General features: G+C 36.0%; 1 protein-coding gene across 1 annotated transcript in view; it reads left to right on the top strand.

Annotated features, from left to right (window-relative positions):
- Positions 1 to 13,385, top strand: part of LOC105157573 (N-terminal acetyltransferase A complex auxiliary subunit NAA15) — a 15,171-nt gene extending 1,786 nt beyond the window's left edge. The window contains exons 3-26 of the mRNA XM_011073982.2: positions 1,093 to 1,175; positions 1,269 to 1,418; positions 3,136 to 3,251; positions 3,693 to 3,798; positions 4,700 to 4,771; positions 4,855 to 4,970; positions 6,326 to 6,458; positions 7,140 to 7,217; positions 7,298 to 7,351; positions 7,455 to 7,525; positions 8,133 to 8,187; positions 8,301 to 8,396; positions 8,900 to 9,028; positions 9,136 to 9,218; positions 9,309 to 9,539; positions 9,739 to 9,871; positions 9,950 to 10,054; positions 10,261 to 10,392; positions 10,787 to 10,843; positions 11,020 to 11,117; positions 11,291 to 11,349; positions 11,431 to 11,542; positions 11,621 to 11,721; positions 12,643 to 13,385. Of these exons, the coding sequence (XP_011072284.1) occupies positions 1,093 to 1,175; positions 1,269 to 1,418; positions 3,136 to 3,251; positions 3,693 to 3,798; positions 4,700 to 4,771; positions 4,855 to 4,970; positions 6,326 to 6,458; positions 7,140 to 7,217; positions 7,298 to 7,351; positions 7,455 to 7,525; positions 8,133 to 8,187; positions 8,301 to 8,396; positions 8,900 to 9,028; positions 9,136 to 9,218; positions 9,309 to 9,539; positions 9,739 to 9,871; positions 9,950 to 10,054; positions 10,261 to 10,392; positions 10,787 to 10,843; positions 11,020 to 11,117; positions 11,291 to 11,349; positions 11,431 to 11,542; positions 11,621 to 11,721; positions 12,643 to 12,842 (2,570 nt within the window). The 3' untranslated portion in view covers positions 12,843 to 13,385. The remainder of the gene's footprint in view (positions 1 to 1,092; positions 1,176 to 1,268; positions 1,419 to 3,135; positions 3,252 to 3,692; positions 3,799 to 4,699; positions 4,772 to 4,854; positions 4,971 to 6,325; positions 6,459 to 7,139; positions 7,218 to 7,297; positions 7,352 to 7,454; positions 7,526 to 8,132; positions 8,188 to 8,300; positions 8,397 to 8,899; positions 9,029 to 9,135; positions 9,219 to 9,308; positions 9,540 to 9,738; positions 9,872 to 9,949; positions 10,055 to 10,260; positions 10,393 to 10,786; positions 10,844 to 11,019; positions 11,118 to 11,290; positions 11,350 to 11,430; positions 11,543 to 11,620; positions 11,722 to 12,642) is intronic.

Genomic DNA, 14,680 nt, shown 5'->3' with positions numbered 1-14,680 from the left:
TATCCTTTTTCCTTCTAAGAACGTCTGAAAATATGACTCCGTTTCTTAAAGTTGTCTCATTTCTGCGAAAAGACCTTTCCCATTGCTAACTGTCCATACTGCATTGTTTAAGGCAAAGCACGCTTGCAAGTCAGTTTTTCAACTCTCGTTGAAAACTTTGGCTCAAGTAAATTGGATTTTTAACTTTGGGATGGGGAGTGTAATTATTTATTTTGATTCTTGTACCTATCTTGTGGTGATTCTGGCATGATTATTGAGACCATCATAGTCTATATTACCATCTTGAAGGATAATGGCAACTCTTTACAAATTGATTGGACCCATGTAGCCAAACATGTTAACTGTCACATGGATCATTTTGTCATTATTAAGTTGGCCACAAACCTTACAGATACCTATCTTGGGTCTTATCATATAGAGAGTAGGTCATTAAAAGTACCAAGAATACTCAGATTATTCCTCATTCAATGTTCAATTAATAAGAATTATTGCTTAAAAATATTTGACTCTCTTAAGTGTTACTTTGTCGTTTGTATGAAAACAGTTTAAAATTTTTGTTTTAAATAAGTTCTTGAAATACAATGTCCTTGCACGTAACACAGCATATGATGTGTGATCAACTGTCCAAACTCTGACTTGCTTGTGCCATAAAACCTTGTCAAGAGTTGGAAAAAAGCAAAGAAAATTAGAAAGGAAGTTAAATTCTTAAGGAGGATATTAGTCCAAGGAAGCTCTACATCTATCTGAATTTATTTCTTTGTTCATATCTCAGTTGGGTGCATCTTCCCGTCAGCATTTTACTTTCACTTTCAGATGCACTGTATATTGGCCTTTTGGATCGATGTGCCAAGTGCAAATTGATATTTTCCGCATTAGTTTTGATATGATCCCGGCTTTATCAGGGGAAATGGAGTAAGAACCACTAAAATCATTCCAATGAGCATTTCACATAGAGACTCCTGTTGATCTTTTAAGGATGTGGACAACTCAAAATTCTTCTTGCTAGTTTAATTCTCTACATCTATTATTTTATTGTTCCATTTGATTTCCTGTTTTAATTTTTGCATTTTGATTTATTCTTTTGGTCACCAGAAACTCTATCAATGAAAGGACTTACTTTGAACTGCATGGACCGCAAGTCAGAAGCATATGAACTTGTTAGACTTGGATTGAAGGTTAAATCTCCAATTTTTCCTCTCCCATGGAGCGGTACTTTATCTTACTTGGTTATATGTACCGGCTTTTAACTTGATTTCTCATTTGTGCAGAATGACCTTAAGAGTCATGTTTGCTGGCATGTTTATGGTCTTCTGTATCGGTCGGACAGAGAATATCGCGAAGCAATTAAGTGTTACCGCAATGCTCTAAAAATTGATCCTGATAATATTGAAATACTTCGGGATCTATCTCTTTTGCAGGTGCGTTTTTCTGTGCGCGCATATTGTTGAAAAAATTATTTCTTAATAAAGAAAGAAGCTCTGGATGTCCTAGGAACCAGCAAATAATAAATCCTAGATAATGAATTGACATTTATTTCTGTATTATAGACGTGTGCATACATTTCTGTGCAGTATGTTTGTTAAATTTTCCATTTGGCTTGGTTGATGTATGAAACTACTCCTCTGTTGCTTTGATTTGCTGTCTATTCTATTTAGATAATGAATGCCAAAGGTCAAGCTGGACTACAGAATGGAGCAGAAACTGGAATTGAAAGGCAAAATGATGATCATTTTGTAGTGTAACAGAAATTTTCACGCCTGCAGTGTTTAGTTTTATTAATTAAATATCATAAGCGAGGTCCCGAGAGTAAAAGTAATTTTACTTAGAGAGTTGAGATGTTTGGTTCTTTAGGTTTGAGAGTGTTTCAGCTGTAATTTATATATAAATCTTTCTGCTTGCTTGCTTTACTTTGCCAAGCTGAATGTTGCCACTATTTCTTTACAGTTCTTATAACTGGGCATTTGTGGCGGTGGGTGACTAATTGAGAATCTCATTTTGCATATTAAGTGTATAATTGGATTTTTTCAGCTCAGCATGGATTAATATGGTTGCAACTTTATGTTGCTCACTCAATGCATACTCAATCTGTTGTATGTATAACAATTGGGAGTCTAGTATGTTGAAAAAATATGACAGCTGTTAAGTGTGATTGTAAAGTTGGTAATGTCCTGTATGCGTGAATTCAAACAAGCAAATGTTGGGATGGGCAAAAGAAAAGTATGTATGTGTATGTATGGCTTTCTGCAGATCATTTGGTCAACATTTATTAAAAGGGGAAACTACACATCTACAGATAGCAGTAGTCATAATTTCTTATCTGCAAATACTTTTTTCTGCCTCAGTATCAATCAGAAAGATAACCACAATGATATCTTAGTCGCTCAAAATAATAACTGTGCATTCTTTTCTTCTCTGGCATGCGACGTAGTTAAATTATGTCTAGTCATGCTAGGAACATAGAATGATTTTGTCTGGGATTAAGAAATAGGAATGGTGCAGCTTAGATGTATCAGGATAGAGGCCTTAAGGGAAGAGAAAATGACCTGGATTGCCTTGGTAATTATCTGTAATTGATTGTTTTTAGTCTGATAAATGAAAATTGCACAGTGTTGAATTTAGGCAATTCAGGCGATGGTTTTGCTAGTCTGATTTAATGAACTTTAGAAGCATCAAAACAACATGCAATTTGGAGTTCCTAATCAGTTATTGGTTGCCTGAGAATGCCGTAATGCACCATCTAAATCAATTTTGGGCTATCTCTTAATTCCATTGTACACTCAACTGAAGTTTTACCATGAACTCTCTCAAGTTTCTTGCTCTTGGCTTTCAGTTACCCATCCTTATTTTACCAGAACCTCACTCAACCTGTCTGTAGTGCACATTGGTTATTCTGCCAAAACATACTGAATAAATTTTACTTGAATTAACTTGAGAAGGAAATAATATTGTTTTCTATTCAGATGTTGACATCTTGTTTTGGACTAACCTCTGAAAGAACTACACTTGCGTGTTTTACTGCTATTTTGCCTTGCAAAACCAATAAAAGAATATTCTTTCAGTTTGCTTTTGTAATTTGTAAGCATTTTCAGTGTGCCGCTGCTGATATGCTATGTTGTTCTCATAATCGTTTTACAGGCACAAATGCGTGATTTGGCAGGATTTGTTGAGACAAGACAACAATTGCTCACACTGAAACCAAACCATCGCATGAATTGGATTGGGTTTGCTGTTGCCCAGCATCTGAATTCCAAGTATGTTTTTCATTAGATACCATTAATCATTAATGGTCTTCTCCAATTTCATTGTTTGCAGGAAATCTTAGACAGGTTCTTGCACCTTTTTTAATTACAGCTTTTTGAATCATTGTGCCTTTTCTTTTTGGTACAAATGAATTGTCTGATATGGTAAATCATCAGAATTAGGGTGTATCACATTGTATGGCAGATTCCTCATTAGGCTCAAGACATTCATCTCATAAACCAATGGCTTAGAATTATTTCATGTATGACTGTGTATATTTTGTAAAATGTGTATCCTCTAGTAGAGTATATTAATAATTTATTTGGTATACTCATATGTGTCAATCTTTTTTTAACGTATCAAATATGTAGATAAAGACTTCCAATTCTGAATGGTCTGTCAATGGAATTTAGTTTCTTCATTTCATAGTTTGTACTTCTATCATTTACTAGTGGATCAAAGGCTGTTGATATCCTTGAAGCATATGAAGGGACTCTTGAGGATGATTACCCTCCTGATAATGAACGTTGTGAGCATGGAGAAATGCTTTTGTACAAGGTACCGAGCAGTATTAGCTTTGTTATACCACATGGCTAATAATTATACTCCTGTAAATATTTGAAACGATCTCTGTTGCTCCTTGCTTGCCTCTTTGGTGTTTAAATCAATATATCGTTGTTGCATGGTGAATTTGCAGTACATTTTCAGATACTCACAGTAAACCTTTGCTCGTCTTTATGCTGGCATAAGCAGTTCTTATCAATATTTAATTTGTGATACTAACTCAATACTATAATACATGTCTGTATTATGCTTTATCATCACTTCTAGTGCTGATTGAGCTACTTCTGATATGTTGGCTGTTGACATCAGTCTTTTATGTTTCCATCTTCTCGACGCATAAACGATTTCTCGTTTGTCTTACCCTTCGGCTGCATCTTTTTTACAGGGTACTTCTATTGTTCCTTAACTAGGAAAACTTGAGCTAATAGGCGATCTTGTCATCTGCATTTAGAAGTAAAGTTAAGAACATTTAATGACAGTTGGGCAACTTTTGAAGTCTGGTTGACTTCTAGTGACATCTTTTAACACTTGATCGCCAACTTTGAGGCCATCAGATTCTCATATAGCAACTAATTAGTACACCTGTGACATAATCACTTGATGTATAAATTCTCTCTTTTATAGTATGCCCTCAATATCTGAAGCTTACACCCTAGGTAATGCTGGTTCTTTGATGAACTTCTGGGCACCTTGCAGACAATGTTTGGATTTCTGTAGGTTAGAAATTTATTGGCTTCTGCAATGATTGTTCAGTTTCTGCAGTTTGTTGTTCTCTCTTCCTTGCGGTTTCTTCTCTGATTAGAAACAGAATACATCTCACTGTGACTATCCAAATAATTTTGTTGTTTATGCACTCCAATTAATTCATTTCAGCTGAGATAATATTTGCTTTCAGATTTCTTTACTGGAAGAATGTGGAATGGTTGAGAGGGCTCTGGAGGAGTTGCGCAAGAAAGAACCCAAAATAGTGAGTAAATAATACAGCATTTGGTGCATCAAAGTATGAATTTTCATTTTAGACTTATAAACTTCTCTTGTTTGCTGCTGTAGGTTGATAAATTAGCTTACAAGGAACAGGAGGTTTCTCTGCTTGAAAAGCTTGGTCGCTTTGATGAAGGAGAAGAATTGTACAAGAAACTACTTTCTATGAACCCTGACAATTACAGGTATATGAATATATTATTTTCAATTTAAATTTTGCCTGCCATGTCTTTGCAATTTTAATATTTTGTTGTTTCCAGAAATGTATATGTTTAAGAATATATGACAATTTTATTACTGAGTATGCATTAAGTTTCTTGGCTAACTGTTTGTTGTTGTCTCAGCAGAGATGCTTTCTTGACTGCAATTGTCTCCACCACAAAATATTGTTGGGGGGAAAAAAACAAAAGGAATAGGAAGCAGGAAAAAAAAATAATCTAGAGAAAATGGAACTTAACAGCATAGAAACATGACTTCTCCCATTTTATATATATATATATATATGCTGGTCACTACTTCCTTTTCATGTCTAAGGTTATCAGTAGTAGAAATTTTCTTCTAAAACACTTGGCAATGGGTGATTTATCGTATCTAAGGGTGAAATTCGCCAACCAAATATTTTTTTGTTTTCTAAATGTAACTGGCATTTCTAGTGGACCTCGAATCACCTTTAATGATAGCCACTCCAAAAGCTATGTAGTGAAACTTTGTGAAAATTTAAATTAGAAGTTTGATGGATTCTCAAGTTAAGTGACCCTTAAGATGAAGATATGGATTAAATGTGCTACTATCTGAAAAACCAAACAATATACTTTGTGTTGCAAGAGTTAAAGTCACCATATAGATGGATTATAATATCAACGGAGGATCCCACTTATGAGAGAAATGGGAATATATTGGAAAATCTTTTATTAAAGGGATTTGTCTTGACAATAGGTTTTAAAAGCCACAGACATGGGAGTAAAATGCTTGAAGTCCGTTCCTTCTGCCCACATGTTCTAGTTTTCATATTTATCATCTTCTTCCCTCCTGTTCTATCGCTAAGTTTGTATATAAGCATGCCTCCAGAAGACTTCGTGCATTATGTACTCTATAGGAGACAAGATAGGGCTGAGACAGTTGTCTGGCGATTATTGGTGGAGCGTAAATCAGGGTGTCAAACTGAAATACCTATATATGCTTAGTCCTCTGAAATCTCTCTATGTCGGTTTGGTGATATTTCTGCAGATCCATGTTTCAGGCACACTAATTATGCATTCAATTTTTTTTTGGGGTGGAAGATTGAAAATTTGCTTTTTTAACCAAATCTCATAAAGAAAGAACTGTTAACTTTGAATCTCTCATGATATGAGTATTTTTTGTCCTAATGTAAATGATCTTTTTGGTTATGTTTTTCTTCGGGATGTCTATTTATCTTCATCTTTGTCTGACTTGGTGAATTTAATTGAATAGTACAATTCACCTGAAAGATTAATTTCCTACAAGTTTGCTAGCTACTAATCAATGATTTTCATACTTCTTAACCGTTCTATAATTTTAGGTATTATGAAGGCCTGCAAAGGTGCATGGGGCTGTATTCAGCAAATGGTCAGTATTCTCCTGATGAAATTGATCGACTGGAAGCCTTGTATGTATCACTTAGCAAGCAATATAGTAGGTCATCTGCTGTCAAGGTGACACATGCTTTCCCTTCCACACATCTTCTTAGTTGCAACTTTAGCATCCTTGTTAATGTGCCATGTGGATATTTGTAATGCATAGAGTTTGACAAGTAGCTTAGTGCTGCTGCTTTATCCATTTCTTGCTAGACTTCAAATCACAATGTGTTCAGGAAGACTGAGCTTTATTATTCCCTCGCTCTTTCTTGGTTGGTCTGAGGTTCAACATGGTGACGCACAACAAGTTTGACTTGCCACCAGAACTGAACTTGGTTTTAATTATTAAAAATAGAAAGATAGTCTCTCATTCTTGTAATTGGTGTTTTAACTCAAAGCTAACATCTCTCATAGCAATGCATATGGCGTTTCTCATTTCAGCAGTCTGAATTACAAATATGAACGATGAAACTAACTACTCTAAGATGAACTGATCTTTTTCATGATTGGGTTCTGATAATTATGTGATAATTTTCTTATGCAGACACTTGAGTTCAAAACCTAAATCCCTTTGTGCATTGCATTGTCATTTTGTCTTAAAAACCTTCTTGGGTAATTTATGTAACCAATTCATCCATCACTGCCTAAATGCACCTCTAAATAAAGTTATATTTTCCAACTCGGAAATACATTGCTGTGCCTAGTGTGATATGCCCCGTAGATTATGCTAAAGTGTGTTCCTGAATTTATATTGGACAGAGGATCCCACTTGATTTTCTAAGTGCTGAAAAATTCCGTCTCGCAGCTGAAAATTATATCCGACCTTTCCTGACCAAGGTATCCGTCCACAACTGTGTATTTTAGTTTGCTTAAATCTTGGAGAATGACTTATGCTGTATTTTGCGATGCATATGTAGGGCGTTCCTTCTCTATTTTCGGATCTTTCTCCTCTGTATGATCACTCTGGAAAGGTTAGTCGCCTCTGACTCCTGCTTGAGATGGTGACTAATTGTGTGGATGGAGGATTAGAATATCCTGCACATTATATGAAGTGTTGAAACAACTCTTGTACAGGCAGATATTCTGGAGCAGTTAGTCCTTGAGCTGGAGCACTCCATCAAGACAACTGGTGGATATCCTGGGAGGTAATTTAACTTGTCTACATTTTTATATAATGATTGTTTGTGTTACAATTTGTGCTTTGTTGTTCTGGCCTCCTTTCATCTTTATTCCAGACACAACTGAATGGGACTTTGTTTTCTAGTTTTGCTATAGTCGGTCTACAAGTTGGAATATTATGGATACTTAAAAAGAATTATTCAAATTTCAACCACCTGTCTTCGAAAGGCATCTATGTGATTTAATTGGTTCTCAAGGATACATTGTTTTGACAAGTTGAGAATGATACTGCCAGACTCCAATAGCTAGGAAAAAAAAAACCAATTTTCAATATGTTTATCAGCTTTTATTCCTAAGGTATTATTTTTTGAAAGCGCCTCTTTTGTGTATTTACCTGACCTATTTGAACTGTTCGGTTATCTTTGTTTTTTTGTGAATGCTGGAGAATGTTTTCTTGTTGACCTGTCTTGGTTCGCTAAAAATCTGTTTTGCGTTGCCATTGCTCCAAATGGGTGATGTTCATTGAATGAGATGAATGGGACATGATTTTTGTGGGAAGTATGATTTTGCGTTCAGCTATATCTTTCCTTCTTCATGTTGCGCCACTTATTGTAGATGTTTGGTTGTCTTCAGGGTTGACAAGGAGCCTCCTTCTACGCTCATGTGGACTTTGTTTTATTTGGCTCAGGTTTGTGTTTCTTCATATTCCTTTAGGCCTCTGCTTGCCGGTTCCGCATAGATTTGTTGTTGAGTATGTTAACCATGCTTCATTGTTTTTGCTAAGAAGCTTCTTTTTTACAGCATTATGACAGACGCGGTCAGTATGATGTTGCTCTCGGAAAAATTGATGAGGCCATAGAACACACTCCAACCGTCATTGATTTGTACTCGGTGAAGGTAATTTAATTGAGAACAATTTGCAATTGATAAAATAAAGAGATGAAAAGGTCTTTCACAAAGTACTGGTTATTTTATAGAATTGTAATGTCTCCTTTACTATTTTCCATTTATGCGATATTCTGTTGTGTCCCATCTCTCCTCTCTTACACACATGCAAGATAGAACTTCTTAAGGTATCTCTGTTGTGTCCCATCTTGGTGTCTCTACACATGCGCACACACATGTGCAGGTATAGTTGTATGCTTCTGTTGTATATGTAAGCTTCATATTTTGCTAGTTTTCAAGCCTGTGTGAGTTATATTGTTGAAAATTTTTGTAGTTGATTCCTTCTCGCTACTTGGCATTTTAGTTTTATGTTGCTGTTTATTTACGTCTTCATTCCTCATTTCTGGTCCCACACTGTTGAAATCACTTAATTCTCCAAGGTTAGAGAGCCTACAATTGTTATTTGCACACTGATATGGCTGCATTGTTAAAGCATACTGATGTGGTTCTTACAGAGCCGGATATTAAAGCATGCTGGTGACCCGGTAGCTGCTGCTGCTTTGGCTGATGAAGCTAGATGTATGGATCTTGCTGATCGATATGTGAATAGTGAATGCGTCAAACGTATGCTGCAAGCCGATCAGGTTTGGTGTTATCTTATTGTTCTTCCCGCAATCTTTGTATCTTAATATGATTCATGTTCGTTTTCTTACCGTTGATTATGCACCCATGTCATATATATTTGTTCTAGGTTGCTTTGGCAGAAAAGACGGCAGTTTTATTCACCAAAGATGGAGAGCAGCACAATAACCTTCATGATATGCAGTGCATGTGGTATGTATGTTTCTCACGTTACTGAATGGATAACTCTTCAAAGCATAGGCTCACTTCTGCTAAATAATTTTTTACTTCGATGGTTTTAAGGTATGAACTAGCATCTGGAGAAAGTTATCTGCGTCAAGGTGACCTTGGACGGGCTTTGAAGAAATTCTTGGCTGTGGAAAAGCATTATGCAGACATAACTGAGGACCAATTTGACTTCCACTCCTACTGCTTAAGAAAAATGACTCTTCGAACTTATGTTGAAATGCTGAAATTTCAAGACCGCCTTCATTCATATTCTTATTTCCGCAAAGCAGCTGCTGGGGCCATAAAGTATTGTTCTCTATTTTTGCTTTAGCAATGAGACTTTGAACATTTTAGACCCAGTTCTGACCATCTGCTCAATGGATTTGCTTCTTGTAACTTGGATCATATGGAATGTACCACTAATTTGCTTCTTGTAACAATCAGTAGCAACTGTTAATTTCTTCTTCTCCCTTTATTGTATTTATGACATTTTTTTCATACGCAGATGCTACCTGAAACTGTATGATTCTCCTTCAAAGTCGTCTGCAGAAGAAGATGAAGAGATGTCAAAATTGCCTCCTTCTCAGAAAAAGAAATTGAGGCAAAAGCAGAGGAAAGCCGAAGCCCGAGCTAAGAAAGTAACAACTTTGCTGTCTAATCTTTTTCCATAGAATTTATTTCCGATAGTTTCATGCTAAATTGTTGGATTTATGCAGGAAGCGGAAGTAAAGGAAGAAGCAAATGCTACTGCTGTTTCAAAATCTGGAAAACGCCCAATAAAGCCAGTAGATCTGGATCCACATGGAGAGAAGTTATTGCAGGTATTTGCAACATTTTCATTGGAATAGTTGGATTGCTTAAATTTCGGCTTATAATTGTTGTGCGATGATTTTACTCCCCACTCTGTTTAGATTTGATCCTAGTTGATCCTTTTGAACCCGTCTCAGCATTACTATGAAAATTGAAGAATATACTCTCTACATAAATGTGACACAGCTACATTTGACACTGTAGTATTTATTTGTAGGTTGAAGATCCTTTGGCTGAAGCTACGAAGTACTTGAAGCTACTCCAGAAGCACTCTTCTGATTCCCTAGAGACTCACTTGCTTTCTTTTGAAGTTAACATGAGAAAACAGAAAATCTTACTTGCATTGCAGGTGATTTCTTATGCTGCTAGGTGCTGGATTAAACTCAGTTTTATTCTATGCCCCTGCATTTTGCTCCAGTCAGCCAATCGTTACATACTTTCATCATTACAGCTTGAAGTGATATTAGTTGGCTAACTAAATATTTTGTATGTAACAATGACTTCTCTTCGCCTAAGAATTTTTCTGAAGATTATGTACAAAGTGCATAGTATACAAACGAACATCCAGTCATGAAAGATCTAGGTTATTCTTAGTGATTTTCACCTGTTCTTTGTGCATACCTTTATACGCCCCCTTGCGACTTCTTTTCTTGCTGGTTTTGCTATCTAAAAAACCTTGGTCTCTGTTAGTTCGTGGACACAATGAAGAAATAGAATGAAGATCCTGTTTTTGTGTACTGCAGGCGGTTAAGCATATGGTCCGGTTGGATGCTGATAACCCAGACACACACCGTTGCTTGGTACGGTTGATTAGTATTGTTCCATATCTACCCCATAAATATCATGCATAAGTGGAGGCATATTCCTATTACCGTGTGCTTTATGTATAGTTTCTAGATTTCCAGCACTCAATTTTCATTATGGTCTTAAAGAACACCATTTACTGTCTGTTAGAAATAAAATTCCCTTCGTGCAGATAAAGTTCTTTCATAAAGTGGGATCCATGCTTGCTCCAGTAACTGATGCTGAAAAACTCATATGGGGTGTCTTAGAAGCTGAGCGTCCTACATTCACGTACTCTCGGATCTTTGATCTTTCTGTTTTATCTTATTCTTTGCAGTTGTCTTGTGTTTCTTGGGGGGTCTCTTCCCTATGTGGTTGATATTTGAATAAGTTTTCTATGTGTTATTAGTGCTCCGATGTTTCAAGACATATTGTATAATTGTTTATCCTCCTTGCTTTTGTAGTCAGTTGCAAGGGAAATCTCTCATCGAGGCAAACACTCTGTTCCTAGAGAAACATAGAGGTAACAATCTTGCTGCTGCTTTGTATATATTATTTTGGACATTCTTGTCCTTATTTATTGGTGTTTGTTTCTTCTTGGCAGATTCATTGACACACAGAGCTGCAGTAGCTGAAATGATTTCTGTTATGGAACCAAGCAAGAAGAAAGAAGCTATCAACTTGATAGAAGAATCATCTAACAACCTGGTTTCCTCGTATGCTACTTGCTAAAACTTATTTTCCATAGTGTTGATAGGTTTTCTTGTGGCAGTGAATTTATGTTTTTTCCTCAGAGATGGAGCACTTGGGCCTGTCAAGAAATGGAGGCTCAAGGATTGCATTGCAGTCCACAAGCTCCTAGTGACAATTTTGTATGACCATGAGGCTGCATTAAGTAAGTATTTTCTTTACCTCCGTGCTTTTATGGTGCTCTTGATATTGTTTATGATTCTTGTTGATTTGTGGAAAGAGATTCCAGTGGGTTTTTTCTGCAACTTCTTGTCCCTGTCTCTGGAACCAAAAATCATGTAGAATGATTTGACATGAATCTGAAAGTACAATGAATGCTGATGTGGCTCATACATTTCTTGTTATTATCTTGATACTACCCACTTAGTGGATGTAGTAGTAGAGGCATCCCCCAACAGCTTATGGGGTTATTGCAGCAGGGCCACAGCCTAAACCTGTAAGACAAATAGAATTTGCTATGTATTAAATGGGGAGTATAATAGAATTCAGAAACCTACCCTTTTTCTATGAGAGAAACATTTTAACCACAAAAAGGAGGAAAGCCAGATGATTTTTCTGGGTTTGGAGAATGACAATGCTCATAGTTGCGAGGTTGACTCTCCCCGACCCTTGATTTCAATTAAGTGGAAAGCCTGTTTTTTCTTTAAAGCGTGATGGTATCTCTAAATTTAGAACATGCTGTTCCATTGGAGTTCTTGAACCTGTTATTTTTATCAAAATAGGTTCGTGCTTTCTCTTTCTGGTTCTGATTTAGGTTCTTTATGCTTTAAATGTCTCGTGTTTATTTTATAATCCCTAGTTGAGAAGTTGCTCATTTTGATCCACAAAAATGTCATGCACACAAGACATATGGTAATTAACTACATGCTTCCAATCTCATTGCCTTGCTCGTGCCCTTCAGACTTGAATCACTTGATGGGTGTGGCAATTTAATCTGACGAGCTTTATATGGGTCAAGTGGCATTGCAAAGAATGAGGAGCACATTATCTTTGTGAAATAAAGAAGATTCAGGTCTTGTGTCTGCAATTCATTAGTGGTTAGCCTGAATTTGTTATACGTTTGCAGGATGGAAGGTTCGTTGTGCTGAATACTTCCCTTTCTCAGCGTACTTTGAGGGCAGCTGCAGCTCTGCTGTCACAAATTCATCTTACAACCAAATGCACAAACTGCATGAAAACGGCAGCCCGAACGAGAGTTCATTGCCTTTATCATCCAATGGAAATGTAGAGAAGTTGGAGGGCCTCAAGGATCTTGTCATCCAATAGTCAATTCATTTGGATCTCGCACATAGCTAACTTCCGCAGAAGAGGTTAGCATATCCAGGTGATTCGAGTAAACAATCAATGTTGCGGCTTAAAACGTGACGAGAGAAAGGAGAAACTATTGTCCTGGAATACAGATTTCCAAGTTTCATGAATTTGAAGGAACATGAGTTGCATGTTAAATCTGAGACAGAAATTTTCTTTTTGATCGAGGCCGACGTCCCCCTTACTGGTATGCAATATTATTATATTGCAAATGTGTATACGTTTCATCCGCTTTTGTTTTCGCAGTTGGACTTTGTAATTTCTTGCTTTCTGGTGTGGTGCTGGACAAGAGGTTCTTTGGCTCTGATTGCGAATGCCTAAGAGAAAAAGACTGATCCTACAGCCTCTCAGCTTACAACTACCACAGCAATAGTTATCCAACCTCAAGGGCATGTTGTATTTCTTATTTAATTTAACCAATTAGATGTGATGTATAAATGCTATTTTATATAAAATTTTGTCTGGATGTCGCGATACAAATAAATTTTTTTCCTAGTATTACATCAAGGTTTTTCCATTAATGTTATAAATGCCTGATTTCTACATTTTCAACATCAGTTTGAATCACATATTGAGCTGGGGCTCTCATAATTTTGTCAATCTCACTTGACATCAGGCACTTGGTTGCCTGTGGACCTTTCCAGTTTTGGTGTTGAGGTTGAAGGATTCTTTGTTCAAATGATCAAATTACATTACAATGATAGTCTTGGGGATGGTAATTGGGGCCCCGATTTTGGGTGGGCGGGTGTATGTTCTGGAGTCTGGTAGGGTTATCCACCGGGTTTGGTCTTTTTCTTAGATATATTTCAAATCAATTTGTCATGTGATTTTGAAAATAAGAAACTAGATTTTGTTATTCTATATATCAAAACTAGGATGGCACATGGGCGGGTTGAGTCGGATTTGGGTTGGGTCCAAATGCGTCGAGTTTAATATGGGTTGGGCGGGTTGAGTCGGATTTGGGTTGGGTCCAAATGCGTCGAGTTTAATATGGGTTGGGCGGGTTGAGCCGGATTTGGGTTGGGTTCAAATGCGTCTAGTTTAAAATGGGTTGGGTTCAAATGAGTTTAAATGAATAGATTCAAAATGGGTTGAGTCGGATTAGTATAAATATTTTATTAATTTGAAAGAAGATTTTAAAATTTTACACAATGAAAAGAGAAAAGGATTATACTTGATCGATTAAAAAAAGTAATCACTACTTATAACGTAGTATGATTGAATTGGTATTATAAGTTATTTTTGTCTAATAACCATGTACGTTAAAATTTATTTGTTAAATCATGAAGTAAAAAAGTTTACAAAATATTTAATAAGCTACTGCATTTTATTATAATATTTTTAATGCTCATCTCCGATGAACACCAAATTATGCCATCATTTTCTATACTTGTTGGGAAACAATTTTTGTATTTGTGAGAGAAAGGTGGTAGCTGTGTGAAAGAGACATGTGAGTGTCTGTGTATGAAGAAAGAGAAGTTATAAGAGTGTTATTTCGAGAGAAATTATTTAAATAATGCAAAATAAGAAAAATATAAACTTGGTAAAAAAATTCTATGAAATTAGGCAGTTCTACCATTTTATTATTATTTCATAAATTTATTAAATGAACGGGTTGAAAATGGGTTGTCAGAAACTTCTAAAAAGAATAATAAGGAATAGCAAAACTGTGATTTATAATCACACTCTGCCTAATTTCATAATTTTTTTAAACACCAAATTTATATTTTTTCTTTATTTTGTATTATTTAAATAATTTCTCTGTTATATTGTGTCTGTGTGTATGTAGAGAAAGA

This window comes from Sesamum indicum, linkage group LG3 (assembly GCF_000512975.1).
Source record: "Sesamum indicum cultivar Zhongzhi No. 13 linkage group LG3, S_indicum_v1.0, whole genome shotgun sequence".
Classification (NCBI taxonomy): domain Eukaryota; kingdom Viridiplantae; phylum Streptophyta; class Magnoliopsida; order Lamiales; family Pedaliaceae; genus Sesamum; species Sesamum indicum.
Note: the sequence above shows the minus strand (reverse complement) of the source record. Positions and strands in the feature narration are given on the sequence as shown.